We start from the raw sequence: 15,000 nt of genomic DNA, 5'->3' as shown, positions 1-15,000 counted from the left end.
AGGAGCTTCCACCCCACTTTACAGATGGGCTCTCCCGAGGTTCCCACCTGGAGGTGGTGAGCCTGGGATTTGAACGTAGGCAGGTATTGCCTGTGGCGTGTTCTTCAGCTGTGCCACGTTACAGCCCGGGAAGAACACGGGACCATGGGTCCACAGTGTGGTTCCTGCTCTGGGAGAGAAGGGAGGCAGAGTTCTGCAGGAGCACAGGGCTGTGTGCTCGGCTTTCCTCAGCCCGAGGAGTTCAGGAAGAGTTTGATCCGGGCTCTAGTCTAGAGTGTAGAGAGACCGGCTGTGAGGGAGAAGATGGCACATGTGTCCTCGGCAGCGGGAGCAGCAGTGCTCGAGCCCGAGGAACTCGGGAGCCGCGTGGGCTGGGTGGTTGGCCTCTGGGCAGCGCTGCCCCAGACCGTTGGCAGCTCCCTTCATCCTTCATGCTCCTTGATGGAATTCATCTGCTCGCGTCATTCTCTTCGGCTTAAGTGCTAGTGAGCCCTGAGCTTGTACCCAGCCTTAGTCTCTGAGTTCACTCGTCTTCTTTCTTTGTGGTTCATTCAACAAATATTCATTGAGCATCTGTTGTGTGCCTCACACTGTTCCCGTGGTTAGAGAGAGAGCAGTGGACAAAACAGACTAACACATCTGCCTTCATGGAGGCACATCTGTGGGAGATGTGTTAAACTAGAAATAAGCAAAATCCCAGGTGTCTTAGAGGGTAATTAGAGTCATAAAGTAGGTAAAGAAGTGGAGAGAGAGAGAGAGAGGAGTGTGTGTGTGAGAGAGAGGGGAGGGGGGAAGCTTGCATGTGCTGTGGTTTTAGACTGTGTGGCCAGGGAAGCCCATTGAGAAGGGGACTTGAATAAAAAGGATATGCAGGAAGTAAGGGCTGAGACCTGGGGGTCTTCGGGGGAAGAGCTGTCACGCAGTGGGACAGGTAAGTGCACAGGCCTGAGGCAGGACGGCCTGCAGTGTCTGAGGCCGTGTGGTGCGTGCAGGGGTGGAGGACTGAGGCAGCAGGGTGGGTGTGTGGCCGTCCCATGGGCCTTGGAGAACATGGTAAGGACTTGGTCCAAAATGAGACACGTGAGCCATTGTTGGAGTTCTAGGCATGGATTAACTTGTTTTTTGCTTTGTTTTGTTTTTAAATTGTGGTAAAATATACATAATATAAAATTTGCCATCTTATTCATTTTAAGTGTACGGTTCAGTACACACGTGTGTGCAAAACTCGAGCTCTTCCCATCTTGCAGACGAGCACTACACCTTTGACCAGCTCCCCATTCCTGCCCCTGGGCCTGGAGCCACAGTGGGCTTGCTGCTTCTCGACCTAATGCAAGTGGAGCCATACAGGTGTCTTTCTGTGACTGCTTATGTCACTTCGCATAGTGTCCTGAAGATCCATCTACGTCATAGCAGGGGTCAGAATTTGCCTCCCAAGGCGGAATAACGGTCCCTTGTATGTACACACCACGTTGTGCGTCTCCACCGTCCACCCACCATCCGTCCATGCACACTTGGGTTGCTTCACTGTTGACTGTTGTGAATACTGCTAGGAATACGAGTGTCAGATATCTTTCAGGTCTGCTTCCAGGTTTTTGGATATATTCCCAGAAGTAGGACTGTTGGGTCAGATGGTAATTTTGTTTGTGATTTTGAGGCCCCACCATACCACTTTCTGCAGCAGTCGCACCGGGTTTCAGTTTCTCCACGGCCCTAACGATCGTGGTGTTGATCATCTTTTCATGTGCTATTGGCCATGCTTTTCTGGGGGAAAGCATCGATTCAAGTTCTCTGCTCATTTTTTAATCAGGCTGCCTGGGTGGTGGTGAGGGCGGGGCTGTCTGTATATTCTAGCTGCAGCCACTCCGGGATAGATCGCAAGTGGGCGAAGACCCACGGGTAGCCTTCTGGCCTGCTCACCGGGTTATCTTGACGTCTGCAGACAAGCACACGGCGTCCCATTCAGTGCCCCTCTGCTGCCATCGTCTGTGGGCCCTCCCCTCCTCTCGTCTCATGTCTGCGTCTGTGTTGCCACCACCCTCACCTGGCCCTGTGACACACACGACTCCTGCTCATCAGCCTGGCCCGGGAGGCATTGCCCCGCCTGCCCTGCCAGCTCCAGGACCCCATCTGCTCTGCGCTGCTGCGTCCCTGTCTCCCCGGCGTCTGCATCCTGCCCTCACGTAGGGCTCCAGCACCCCGGTCCCCAAGCTCATCCTCCCTGCCTCTATCTCCCAGGCTCCTCTGCCCTCTCATCTCCATGGCGCCTCGCTGTTCCATGGTCAGGAGCTCTCCCAGCTCCCAGCTAGTCCACCCCAGAGCCCCTCCCGCAGCAGGCCTGGCGCGGCAGGGACGTTGGTTCGGTTCAGTGACCGGACGGGAGCTGTGTGTAAGATGAAAGGCAGAGGCAGGGACAAGTGGGGGTTCCAGCAGCTGCCCGTGGCCCCTCCACTGTGTGCGGCCCCTCTGTTCCCCTTCAGGCCCTGGCGCCCCTTCCCGTCCTTTCAGACGCGTCCTGGCTCCCACAGCTCCTAGTAAGGCTGGCTCTGCTGCCGTTTTTCCCTGCTCTTTTTTCCCATACTTTACATAATAAAGGTTCCCTTTTGTTTTATTTTACCCTTTCTTTTTCTTTTTGAGTCAGAAAACTGAAGAGACTATCTTCACTAAGACCTTAATAAAGAGCTCAAAGAGCTGGGCGGGGGCGGGCGGGGGCGGAGGGAGGGGAAGAAGCGTCTTTCATTCTAGAGGCTCCCTGTGTGTGGAGCTGTGCCTAAGCGGGCCCTGGGTTCAGAGCCTGGGAGAGCTGCGAGAAGACAAAGGAGGGGTGAGAGGCCCCGCGCTTCTGGGAAGAGGGCCTTGTTCACGCTGCTGGAGCGGACTTGGTCCAGGGTTTGTTTAAAGGAGATGCCACTTGGTAAGCAGCGCCTGGCTCGTGTGTGTTGGAGAATGTCTGATGGCTGCGCCCCGGACACTGCTGACTCCGAGCCTGGTGGGGGGCGCCGGGACTCAGAGCGGGGCTGCCCCGCCACACGGGTGTCTGAACCTCGATGAGGCTGCGGTGGTGACTGCCAGGCCGGGCCGGGCCAGGCCACGCACGGGCCGCTCCCTCCAGCCTTGCTTACCACGGGCTGTCTTTCTGCTGATTAGTAACACTGGCTCGTTGATTAGACTGTAGCTTTGTCAGAAACAGGATTAAAGGTAGTTTAAACCACTGCGGTAAGACGCCTTTCTCAGAGGGGGTGCAACACGGAATCCTTACGCTAACATCTGCGCATGCTTCCTGTGGGTCAGGGTGGATCACCGTGTCCCCAGAATGAGTAGGGGATTGGGTCACGGGCCAGGTGAGTGGTGGCGGCAACAGAGAGGCAGACAGGAGGAGAACAGGGAAGGCCCGGGTGCGAGGTGGCAGCTGCAGGGGCATCACAGGGCCCAGTGCTCTGGGCTGAGGTGCGGAGCTCACATTTCCGCATGGAAGCAGGAGCAGAGTGACCAGGGCTGGAGGCAGAGGGCGGGGAGTCAATCTCTTAGATCCAGCGCTGAGTTCCTGATCTCCCTGGGGAGATTCTGTCTTTTTTAAAAATCCCTTGTGCCTATCTCCACGCCGGGCACATGGTAGGTGTTGGTAAAACGTGAGGAGTGTAACGACGTGTTTGGGATGGATTACACTGGCTGTGGGCTGTGGTGCCTGCAGCCCTGTAAGTGGGGGACGGGGGGGAGGGTTGGACGAGGGCCTGAAGGTTCGAGGTGAGAAGCACTGGGACACTGGGAACTGGCTGGTCGCAGGGGCACTCGCTGATGGGAGGGCATGGGCGAGCCCCGGGTTCTGGTCATGCCGTGCGTTCCGCGCGTGTCTGAAGTGCCCCCGTGTTCTTGCCCTGGGGGGAGCAGCCTGGGCTCGGAACTCGGACAGACCTGCCCAGACAGACGTGGTGCTCTGTCTAGCACCCACCCAGCCGGTGACAGCTCCAGGGAAGGGAGAAGAGGGGATCGCACTTGGAGTGTCACTGCATTTGTAATTTTCTGAAAGCAAAACAGGAAAAAATGTGTCTAAACGAAGTGGTGGGGAAAGTAATTGTTTCTGTGCAAAAAGACACGCTCGAGTCACCTCCCTCTGTGTGTTTCAGGCAGCACAACCAGATCCGCAGTGTGGAGGGGCGCCAGCTGAGGGCCTACCTGGCGCTGGAGGTGCTGGACCTGAGCTGGAACAACCTCACGGAGGTGCACAGCGCCTGCTTCCTGCAGGGACCGCCCTTAAAGGAGCTGTAAGTGCCTCCGCGCTGCGGGCGCCAGGGCTGGTGGCAGGGAGGGCGCTTCCTCTTCTCAGCCGAGGCCGTGCCGAGGCCATGGGCCTGGGCACACAGCTCCTTGTGCGGCCTCTGCAGGGCCCAGGGCCGGGCGCCCAGGGCTGTGTCCTCTATGGCAGAGTGTTAAAGACGGACAGGCAGCTGAGGCCGGGGAGTGTACGGGTGAGCTCAGTAGACTCACCACTAAGAGGAGATTTGAGCCTCAAATACAGGCCCGTCCTGGCTACAAAGCCTGCTCTCTTTCCCGCTTACGGGGCTGCCTCCCAGGAAGGCGGAGAGGAAAGATGCCAGCACTCGAGGAAGGACGGTGGACCTCTGCGCGGCGGGCCTGTCCTGTCCTGCGTGTCTGTCTAGCATCACGCACTATTGAAATGCGCACTTGGTGCACTTGAGAGAGCTGTGGGGTCTCAGAACCGTCTGGATTTTGCTGTCGGTCTGTTTTGCTTTTACCCACCTTGGCGTGCTCTCATACCCATCGGACGGCAGATGGGAGCAAAGTTAAAACCTGTTTAACCCACTGCCTGTTGGTGGGAAAAGGCTGCTTTGGGGAAGAAACTGAAGGCCCTGTCGGAGGAGACACGTTCTGATGACGTGTGAGTGTACTCCCGCCTGACGCCGTCCTGACGCACTGGAGACCGTCTGCCCGCGAGGCTGGATGGGGCCACGGCGGCCCAGGCTCGGCACGAGCCTTTTCCAGGGCCCGCAGGGAGATGAGAGGCTTCTCAGGCTGCACCGAGGCCCAGCAGAGCCCAGGCCCGGGCGGGCTCTGCAGAGCTGCCCCCACCTGGCACCTCCTTGCGTGGAACCAGGACACCACCCCCTGCTGAGCGGAGTGGCAGCGCCCTTCTCTCTGCGCCTGAGCGCAGGGGCGCTTCCCCGTGCACACAGCGGCAGTGTCTATCCCGGACCTCCTTTAACCCGGAGTGCTGGGAAGAGCGGTCCAGCCCCGTTGGCACAGGATCCTCCTGTGCCCTGTCCTGGCTGCTGCCTGGTGGAGCGACGAAGATGCCTGTCCCCTCCCTCCCTGTAGAAAGTTCTAAGCTTTCTCCTTTTGGCTTAAGCCACCCCAACCCGCATTTGTTTGGGGAATAGGAGAGGTATTGGTAGCGTCTCATGGGAATGTCAGTGTTACCCCTTTTCTGTCCTTTCTCCTCTCTTACTGCTCTGTCAGTGCGCACAGTGGGACCACAGAGGCGGGCTGTGGGCTGCCGTGCGCTGGGAGGGGAGGTGTCCTTACTGCGGAATCCTGGCCGTGGGTCCCATCGCTGTGCGGCTTGTGTTCTGAAGGGATTCTGGGCCAGTCTCTCTAACTGGAGTGTGTCTTTGATAGATTTAAAATGGCGACCATGAATGGGTTTGTGCACATTTATTACAGAAGCCATCCAACGAGACCCACTTCAAAATGAAAGGCTGTTTCCCCAAATGGTGACATCCACTTGGGCCTTGCCTCACAGTGACTTTCTGCTTCCTAGGGCTTCTCTCCCCTGAACCCTCACCTTGGGTTGTGGGTGCTGTGAAGGAATCCTGCAGGTGGCTCTGGAGGTGGCAGCACCCAGCAGGGCTGGAGTGTGGGGGTGTCAGGGGTGGTTGTGCTTATTTCCACTGTCACCTCGTCGGGTCACCCACTGGCCGCAGTGCTTGGGCTCCAGGCAGACACAGCTCCGTCCTGCGAGGGTGGTGCTGTCACCTCCGCACCTGGCTGTCCCGTGGGGAGTGCTGTCACCTCCTCCCCTGGCTGTCCTGTGGGGAGTGCTGTCACCTCCTCCCCTGGCTGTCCCGTGGGGAGTGCTGTCTCCTCCTCCCCTGGCTGTCCCGTGGGCGGTGCTGCCTCCTCCTCCCCTGGCTGTCCCGTGGGCAGTGCTGTCACCTCCTCACCTGGCTGTCCCGTGGGGAGTGCTGTCACCTCCTCCCCTGGCTGTCCCGTGGGCGGTGCTGTCACCTCCTCCCCTGGCTGTCCCGTGGGCGGTGCTGTCACCTCCTCCCCTGGCTGTCCCATGGGCGGTGCTGTCACCTCCTCACCTGGCTGTCCCGTGGGGAGTGCTGTCACCTCCTCCCCTGGCTGTCCCGTGGGCGGTGCTGTCACCTCCTCCCCTGGCTGTCCCGTGGGCGGTGCTGTCACCTCCTCCCCTGGCTGTCCCATGGGCGGTGCTGTCACCTCCTCACCTGCTGTCCCGTGGGCGGTGCTGTCACCTCCTCACCTGGCTGTCCTGTGGGGAGTGCTGTCACCTACTCCCCTGGCTTCCTGTGGGGAGTGCATGGGTGACAGTGTCTCAGGACACCTGTGTCTCTGGGGTGGTGGCTTCTTTTCCCAAGTTGGCAGGTCTGGTGTCCGTAACAGAAGGAGGAAGGCCTCCTGCTGACCGCTGTGTTTTCTCTCCCGGATCATTCCAGCAACCTGGCAAGCAACCGGATCGGCACCCTGGAGTCCGGAGCTTTTGATGGTCTGTCACGGTCGCTGCTGACGCTTCGCCTGAGCAAGAACAGGATCACCCAGCTTCCTGTGAAAGCATTCAAGCTGCCTAGGTTGACACAACTGTGAGTGTAGAAACCTGCATGTTAATTCAGGTCACCAAACCTGAAGGAGGCCAAACCTCCCCAAGGACCCCTCACCAAATGCAGCTCCTTCCTCGCTCCGGGCCAAGCCCTGCGTGAACGATCCGCAGTGACCCAGTGGCGACACCCATCAGCAGACTAGACGCTGGTCTGGTGCCTTCGGCCTTCAGGCTGCCGAGACCCACTGAGGATGGCGGGTGCGACCTGTGGCCACGCTCCAGAGCGCAAGGAGGACTCCTGCTCGCTAGCCACGGGCGGAGCTCAGGCCGCGTGGGCTCCTTATTGGTCGTGGAGGTTGTCTTTTTAAAGGGACTGTACAGTCTGTGCCGCGGCGTCATGGTGCCCAGCGTGTGCGCAGTGAGAGGAAGTGTAGCTGGGGGGAGTCCTGAGGAAGAGGGGCCATCGTCTTCATCTCCTAGTTTGTGGATTGATTTATCTTTTCTGAAGAAAGGATTTCTTTGTTAGTTTTTGATGACCAAGGCCCGTACCCTCTGGGAATGGTCCAGAGTTTGGAGTCCAGAAAACCTCTATTTTCAGAACCCGATGGAGTATTTGTTCCGGGTTTATTTCCTGTATCTTCTTTGCAGCAAAAGAATATATCTCAGGAAAAGAAGCCGCTATTGGGATTTGGTTTAAACAGAACAAGACGGGTGTTCAGAGCTAGGTGTGACAGTAAGATGGGGTGTACCCAGCGCTGCTTCTGCCTGGCTTCACACACGCACCCCGCCAGTGCCCGGCTTCTGCTCCCTGCATCCCAGGTCCTGTCGCTCGGCAGGTCTGTGTGAGGCAGGCCATGAGGTTCTGCCCAAGTATTTGGGGAAAACCAAGGGCTTTCTGATGAGCCTGTGTTCCCCGTCCCTCCCCCCGGTGCTGCTGATGGACCCAGCCCCCCAGATTCCTGAAATCTTCTGGTTAACTGAGGTTTATCACACGGGCCAGAAGCCAAACGCGTGCTCCGTGGCGTGTCCAGTCCCCTCGCTCCCCGTGGGCAGTGACTGCTCTCCGTGACTGGAGATGCTGCGAGAGCCTCCAGTGGGAAGTGTCCCTTCCGTTTGGTCTCGGTGGTTAGATTTTTCCTGGGTGAGGCGTCTGGTGTGGGTTTCTGTTGCCGAGCCGAGGCATCTCACCTGGGGCGTTTGCATCCTGAGTCCTGCCCCCTCCTCGCTGCAGACGGCCATCCCGGAGGAATGGGCGCCCTCGCTCAGGAGCTCGCCCCTCCTCTTTGTTCCTTAGCTGGGGCCGGGCAGTGCCCGGGGCTGCCTGGTGGGCGCCCTGCAAACCAGCTCCACCGGGACCCCCACCCGGATTTTCCCTGCTGCCTGGAAACCCAGCAGGGACTGTGTGGGAATGGCTGCAGGTGAGGGGTGCATGCCAGACGCTCTGAACCCACCGGCTTTGTCTCTTTAGGGACCTCAATCGGAATCGGATCCGGCTGATCGAGGGCCTGACGTTCCAGGGGCTGGACAGCTTGGAGGTGCTGAAGCTGCAGCGGAACAACATCAGCCGGCTGACGGACGGGGCCTTCTGGGGGCTGTCCAGGATGCACGCGCTGTGAGTGCGCGGGCCGCGCCAGGGGCCTGTGTGGTGTTTGCATCGCCCTCTGCCCAAGGGCCGCTAGGACTTCGCCGGGGCCTCACTCCGTGTTTTTGGGGACTCCAGATAAGGGTGTTTCCCTGGAAGGTTAGGACAATCTCGGGGCAGTTTAGTGGATTTGGTGAGAACATTAGGTAGTGAAGACAGGGGCCATCCTTCTGGGGCTCCCCCTACTTCGCGGCTCCCCTCCCCCACCCCACCCCACCCCCTACAGAACGTTCCTTCCCCGTTTGGGCTCTGACATCTGATGTGCGTGTGGGCCAACGTGTCCAGCTCATCCTGGGAGAGGGCTCGTTGGTGAGCTCGTCGGGCTTTGGTGCAGCTGCCCCTTTGTCCAGGGAACAGACGTGCACATCGCTGCCCGTGCCGCCGCCGCCGAGTCACGCAAAACCGCAGGAACACGCAGAGAGGGCAGAGAAGGCAGCTGCCCGCTTCTGTTTTCAGACATTTACGTTTGTGTACTGTTCGTCAGAAGGAACCTGCCTCGCAGTTGCACACGTGCTCAGACTGGGAGGAAAGCGTGGTGTCCACCTCCTGCCCGTGTCCCCTCCCCGACTTGTGCTCCCAGAGGCGGTCACGTCTCATTTCTCTGCTTGCGTTTCCCTGGCTGTCGTCCTGTGGTGGCTGTGCCACGTTAGACACTTGACCGCTGTCCGTTTGTCAGTCTGAGATGTCTTGCTTTATGGTCAGTGGTTTCACTTGTTCAAGACACTGTCCCGCTCCCTCCAGTCTCCACACACGATGTTACTGTGTTTTTTTATTAGTTTTCTTTGCAACTAAAACAACAACAATTCTAGTTCCTATTCCATCGTGCTGTCTCTCGACCATGCCTTTTACATTCATACACACATAGTCTTACACACATTCGCTTACACACACACACACACATACATACTGACACATTCACACATACACATACACTCATACATACACATACACATATACTCACACGTTCATATACACACATATACTCACATTCACATACACAGGCTGACACACTCACATACACTCAGATATACACATTCTAACATTCACACACACATAACAATTACTCTTACACACATTCCCATACATACACTAACACACATACATACTGACATACGCTCACATACATACACATACACTCATACATATACATACACATATACACATACACTCACACACATACTGACACACATATACACACACACTTATGCTCACACATTCACATACATGTGCTGACATACACTCAGATACACACACAAATACATACACATAACACACACACACATAGAAACATACACTCAGTCACATACACACATATGCCCACACACATGTTGCCTCACGCTCAATATTATAAGAACTTTGGGCAACCACATACACACACATACACTTACCCACATACATATACTTACACATACACATACACTCACACATACATGCTCACACATACACATCCACACACATACATGCACTCACACACATACATGCTCTCACATACACAGATGCACATTCACACACATACATAAACACACACATACATGCACTCACACACACTGAGGAGTGATGGCGTTAGCACTGTGGTTTTGCTTCTCCCTCTCTACCCGCCCTGGACCGGGTGTACCTGTTCTTACATATTTAAGTGCACTTTCACTTGACATCTTAAAACTGTCATTTTAGACTTTGACATGCAGGTGGTTGTGTGCTGGGTGGGCTGAGCTGAAAAGAGGATTTGACGCACACGTGGTTTTCATGTTGAACAAATCCACACACGTTGGGCGATCAGCTGCCTGAGTTAGTTGTAAGCGTCGTGCTTCCTTTTGTGCAGCAGCAGAAAGTGGGTGGTAACAGCGGAAGGTGGCTGCCCAGAGTCCTGGTAACACGAGGTGGGGCAACCTGTGGGTGACGGGCTTCTGTTCTGGGGTCAGGCCGCGCGTGGCCAGGCTGCAGGGCCAGGAAGCCGGGGCAGTGTCCTGGCTTCCTCTTGGCAGAAGCGCGAGCCCCCAGCGCCATGCTGAATTCTGACGTGTTTTCTCGTGTCCCTCTCGGCAGCCCTGTCGAGTAGGACTCTTGGGTACCTCCGTTTTCCAGACGTCCAGGTCATGCAGCTCACAGAGGAGCAAAACGGGGATTTAAATCCAAGGGGTCTGACGCCAGAGCTAAAGCTGTGTCTCTGGCGGTTTCCTCCTCTGTAAGGTTTTTCTTTCATGGGCTCTGCCCTCCGTGTGCAACTCATCTGCCCCTTTGTGTGCTTGCTTCTGAACGTGGCCTGGACACTCACCATCATCTGTTTGGGTTTGCCTGTCTTGTCCAACACGCGTGCGTACACACGCGCGCCCTCGTGTACTGTTATTGGGTCCTTGGTGCCGACCAGGGGCTCTGCGGTGTCGGGTCCTGGGCGCCACCCCTGCTCTGGCCGTGGGGCGTGGCCGGGGCCGCCGCCTCCATCACTCATGTGGCTGTCGTTGCAGGCACCTGGAGCACAACAGCCTGGTGGAGGTGAACAGCGGCTCGCTCTATGGCCTCACGGCCCTGCACCAGCTCCACCTCGGCAACAACTCCATCTCCCGCATCAACCGCGATGGCTGGAGCTTCTGCCAGAAGCTGCACGAGCTGTGAGTGTCGCCCGCTGTGCGCTGTGCCGATGAGACACTGCCTGCCTGGCGTGGCTGGAGGCCTGGCGCGTCCGCAGCTCAGTGGGCGGGGTGGGCTCAGGCGGGCAGGGCTCAGAGGAGGCACTGGCCTGTCAGCAGGGAGGCCAGGGCCCAGCACCAGGCCCGGAGCAGGACCCCGAGGCTGCAGACCTCAGAGGTTTGAGCTGGACCCTTCCTGCTCCCCTCCCTCTGTTCCCCAGGGGTAGCCTCGGCCGCCTGGGCTTGGACAGGGTCCGGGCAGCTGTTCACAGAGCTGCTGCACATTAATGGCTACAAGGAACACGGACTTCTTTCGGGAAGGGGTTACTTGGGCTCAAACATGGAAAGGATTGTGGGCCTGAGAGATGGCGACGATTTACATGCCCTCGCGGTCTCTGCTTTCCTGCGTGTAGCCAGGTCGCCGCACCGGCTCCTCCCCTTCCCCCCAGGTCCCCTGCCCCGGCCTGGCGGCGAGGCGCCTGTGCCTGTGACTGCGTTTTACTGAGACAGACGGCCCCGCGTCCCTTTGGGAGACGCCCCGACAGGCCCTGCTGGGCCCGGGAGCCCACGCTGGCGTCCAAGGTCCCTGAGACGGCGCGAGGCTTCTCTGGGCGGGCGGCTGCGGCCAAGGCGGGCGGCCGGGTGGACATGCCCCTGCCCTGCTCCTGCCCCAGCTCTGAAAGATGGTTGTCCTGGAGGAAGAAAGTGGATCCTCATTGCGTCTGTTACTTCAGCTTAATAAGTGCAAGGTTTCTCAGTTCCAGTCTTGGTTGAGGCCCCTTTCACCGGCTGCCATGGCTGATGCCCAGGAGGGGAGAGGGAACCTGGGCAACCTCAGTGACATTGCTACCGCCCCCCCCCCCCCCCCCCCCGGTCTCTCCCTCCACAGGACTCTGTCCTTCAACAACCTCACCCGGCTGGACGAGGGGAGCCTGGCCGACCTCAGTAGCTTGAGCATCCTGCGCCTCAACCACAATTCCATCAGCCACATTGCGGAAGGCGCCTTCAAGGGACTCAGAAACCTGCGTGTCTTGTACGTCTCACTGCACTGTGGGGGGTGGGTGGAGGGGCCCCCACTGGGAGGCAGGTGGGCAGCCAGCTGCTTCGTTGAGGCCCCTTTCACCAGCTGCCAGTCAGAATTGGACCCAGAACGGACCTGTTCAGTGCGCAGTCTCACACCTTTATATAATCAGCTGGAAAAGAACTGGTGGGAGTGTCGACCCATGTACTGAAAGGTTGTGGGTTCGATTCCCGGTCAGGGCAAGTACAGAAGGCAGCCAGTCGATGCTCTCTCACATAGGTGGTGCTTCTCTCTCTCAACCTTCCCCTCTCTCTAAAAGTCAATTAGCATGTCTTGGTGAGGACTAAAGAGAAAGGAAAAAGAAAAGTGTCTCTGGTTGGTGAGAGAGCAGATGGAAACCTGACTCAGTACCGGGCCAGGTGTCCGCTCTCTGGGGTGGACACAAACCAGGCTTGTCTGCAACCCTCCTTCCCGGCCCCGGCCCCGGCCCACGGGGAGATGAGGTGGGGGAGCTGCTTGCTTAACACGAGTCAGGCCTGCGGGAAGCTGGGAAAGCTGGGCCTCACCGCACGGCTCAGCGGCCGCTTCTCCCTCGAGTGTCGCAGCTGGGCGCCCAGCATACACTTCGATGTTTCAGCCTCACGGTGGCAGCTGGGGTGTCAGTCTGTCCTCCACTTCATGTGAAGACCGAGTTGAGAACTGGGTGGTGAGCTGTCTGTCTGTCTTCCCCAGGGACCTGGGCCATAACGAGATCTCGGGCACAATAGAGGACACGAGTGGCGCGTTCACGGGGCTCGACAGCCTCAGCAAGCTGTGAGTATCGCGTCCGCCGTCTCCTGGGTCCCGGCGCAGCCAGGGCGAGCTGGCCGGCGTTGGTTTGGGAAGAGAAATCTGAGGAGAGAGGGAGAAGTACTCCGTTTCTCTGGCCAGCGCTCTCCTGTGGCCCTGGGCGTGGTTTCTTTAGGGCCTGTCAGAGCGTCTCCCCCACCCCATTTAGAACTGATGTGAAAACAGCCAAGTTTTCCATTGTTCTCTGCACAAAGGAGTCTTAACCTCTTCCTCAGTTTCTAGAAATTGTGTGAAATGTGTAAAGCGAGTCTTGAATCAGTATTTTTGTTGTCGATCATAATTTTTAACAGAGCCATTTACAAGGGTAATGTAGTAGCTGTTTTTCATTCGAGGTGTCTGCTGTTTTGCTTTGTTCTTCTGAGTTCCTAGACTTGGCCAGTCATTCTGTAAGGCCGTGCGTGTTGCATCTAACAGTCCACGAGGGCAGGCAGGCTGTCGTGCGGCCTTTCTGTAGTTGAGGAAACAACTGGAGGGATTTGCCCAAGACCACGCGGCTGGTGGGTGGCAGGGTGGCACTCACCCACGTGTCTCCCCAGCACTCTCTGCAGGAGTGGGGACCGGAGCAGTTACCACTGTTCACCTGCCTCTCCGAGGGGTGTTTGGAGGAGGACAGACCGGGAGACACGCCTGCGGCCCCGAGCCTGCCCCTGACCGCAGGCGGGGGGTGGGAAGTAACATCTGGGAGCCGCGGTGCGGGCCCGGGAGCCGGGGCGGGGAGAGTGTGCAGTGAATGTTGTTTCTGATGTGTTTTGAGAAGCGGTTGTCTTACCTTCTGTCCTCAGAAGCTGTGTGGGCTGAGGACTGTGTCTCTCCTTGTATTCTGACAGCTCTTCACAAATGCCAGTCAGTCCTTTCCCCTGAAAACGCTCCCCCCACCCACAGCACAGTGGGGGGTCTGCCACATGGGCGCAGGAGCGTCCTCCTCCACAGCAGCCTTGCCTAGGGCTGTCCTCGGCCAGCCGAGCCCCGCCCCCGCCCCAGATGTCTGCGGGGAGAATGTGGGCCTTGTTTCCATCCACCAGCTGGGTGATCAGCCCTGCGTAATTGAGAACTTGAGAATTTGTTTTATTGCTATTGTCACCATTAGAAACAACAGCCTGCCCTCGCTGTAAAAGAGGTCAGTGTGCCTGGTAGTTAGTGGATGAAATAAGCACAGATTTCACCAGTCAGAACATTTGCTGGGACCTGGAGCTGAGTAATGCGAGGTGGGCGGTGCTTCGGGGCGCGGGGTTTATGCCCAGGGTGCTGTTACTGCTCCGCTGCGGGGAGGGGTGGGGTGGGGAGGGAGGCCACTGGTTAGCGTGGCCACCTGCATCTGTGTGCGTGGTTATTTGGTGTAAATTATAAGCTGCAGACTGAGAGGTGGTGGACATCGGATGAGACTTCACATCCACACAGACTGCCTCCGGGAGAAAGGAGGGCAGCGGGGTCTTGGCCTCCGTGCCCCATCACCTCGGAGGCGGCCAGCAGCTGGCTTTGTCTGAAGGCCACACTCAGTTGCTGGGGGGGAGGGGTTCTTAAGCAGAGGCCCCAGAGGAGCGTGTGTTCCTGGCAGGGCCTCGGGAAGCCCCGACAGACGCGGCTCGTGGTGGCCAGGCAGCAGGCGGAGGCAGTGCCGCCTCCGGGCTGGCGGCTGCATCTATCTCGTCTTTCTGAAGGAGCACCCTGGGGCTTGCCACGTCCCCAGGGCCCTTGCAGTTCAGCTGGAGCTGGGCCCATCAGGCTGCCCACGTCCTTGGATTTCTTCAAGGCTGTGTTTTCTGCCTTTTGTCCTTTCAGGGAGGTCTGGGCTGCGTTTTTCTTGTGGGTCCCAGTCTTCACGTAGGTTGGCAGGAGGCGCTGGCCTGAGTTGAGATCTGGCTCCTGATTCTCAGTGGACCCTGGATGAGGAACCTCCCCTTTCCCCCTGCACGAGCCAGGCCGGCTTTTGCCTTCCCCGCCCGCCCGCCCAGGCGTCGTCCCCCAGGTCGAAACTCAGATCTCTAGGGGTCGACTCCCAGCGGTCCCTCTGTAACGGGCCTGGGGCTCCCAGGTGCTCAGCAGGACCCCGTGTTCGGCAGCCAGCTCCCTG

At 58.1% G+C, this 15,000-nt stretch overlaps 1 protein-coding gene across 2 annotated transcripts in view; it reads left to right on the top strand.

Annotated features, from left to right (window-relative positions):
* Positions 1-15,000, top strand: part of LRIG1 (leucine rich repeats and immunoglobulin like domains 1) — a 126,476-nt gene that overhangs the window by 68,481 nt on the left and 42,995 nt on the right. For both annotated transcript variants that reach the window (XM_054708185.1, XM_054708184.1), the window contains exons 4-9: positions 4,122-4,259; positions 6,693-6,836; positions 8,262-8,405; positions 10,898-11,041; positions 11,949-12,092; positions 12,813-12,893. In XM_054708185.1, the coding sequence (XP_054564160.1) occupies positions 4,122-4,259; positions 6,693-6,836; positions 8,262-8,405; positions 10,898-11,041; positions 11,949-12,092; positions 12,813-12,893 (795 nt within the window). The remainder of the gene's footprint in view (positions 1-4,121; positions 4,260-6,692; positions 6,837-8,261; positions 8,406-10,897; positions 11,042-11,948; positions 12,093-12,812; positions 12,894-15,000) is intronic.

This window comes from Eptesicus fuscus, chromosome 18, assembly GCF_027574615.1.
Source record: "Eptesicus fuscus isolate TK198812 chromosome 18, DD_ASM_mEF_20220401, whole genome shotgun sequence".
NCBI classification, from domain to species: domain Eukaryota; kingdom Metazoa; phylum Chordata; class Mammalia; order Chiroptera; family Vespertilionidae; genus Eptesicus; species Eptesicus fuscus.
The sequence above is the reverse complement of the archived record's forward strand: the minus strand, read 5'-3'. Positions and strand labels throughout refer to the sequence as shown.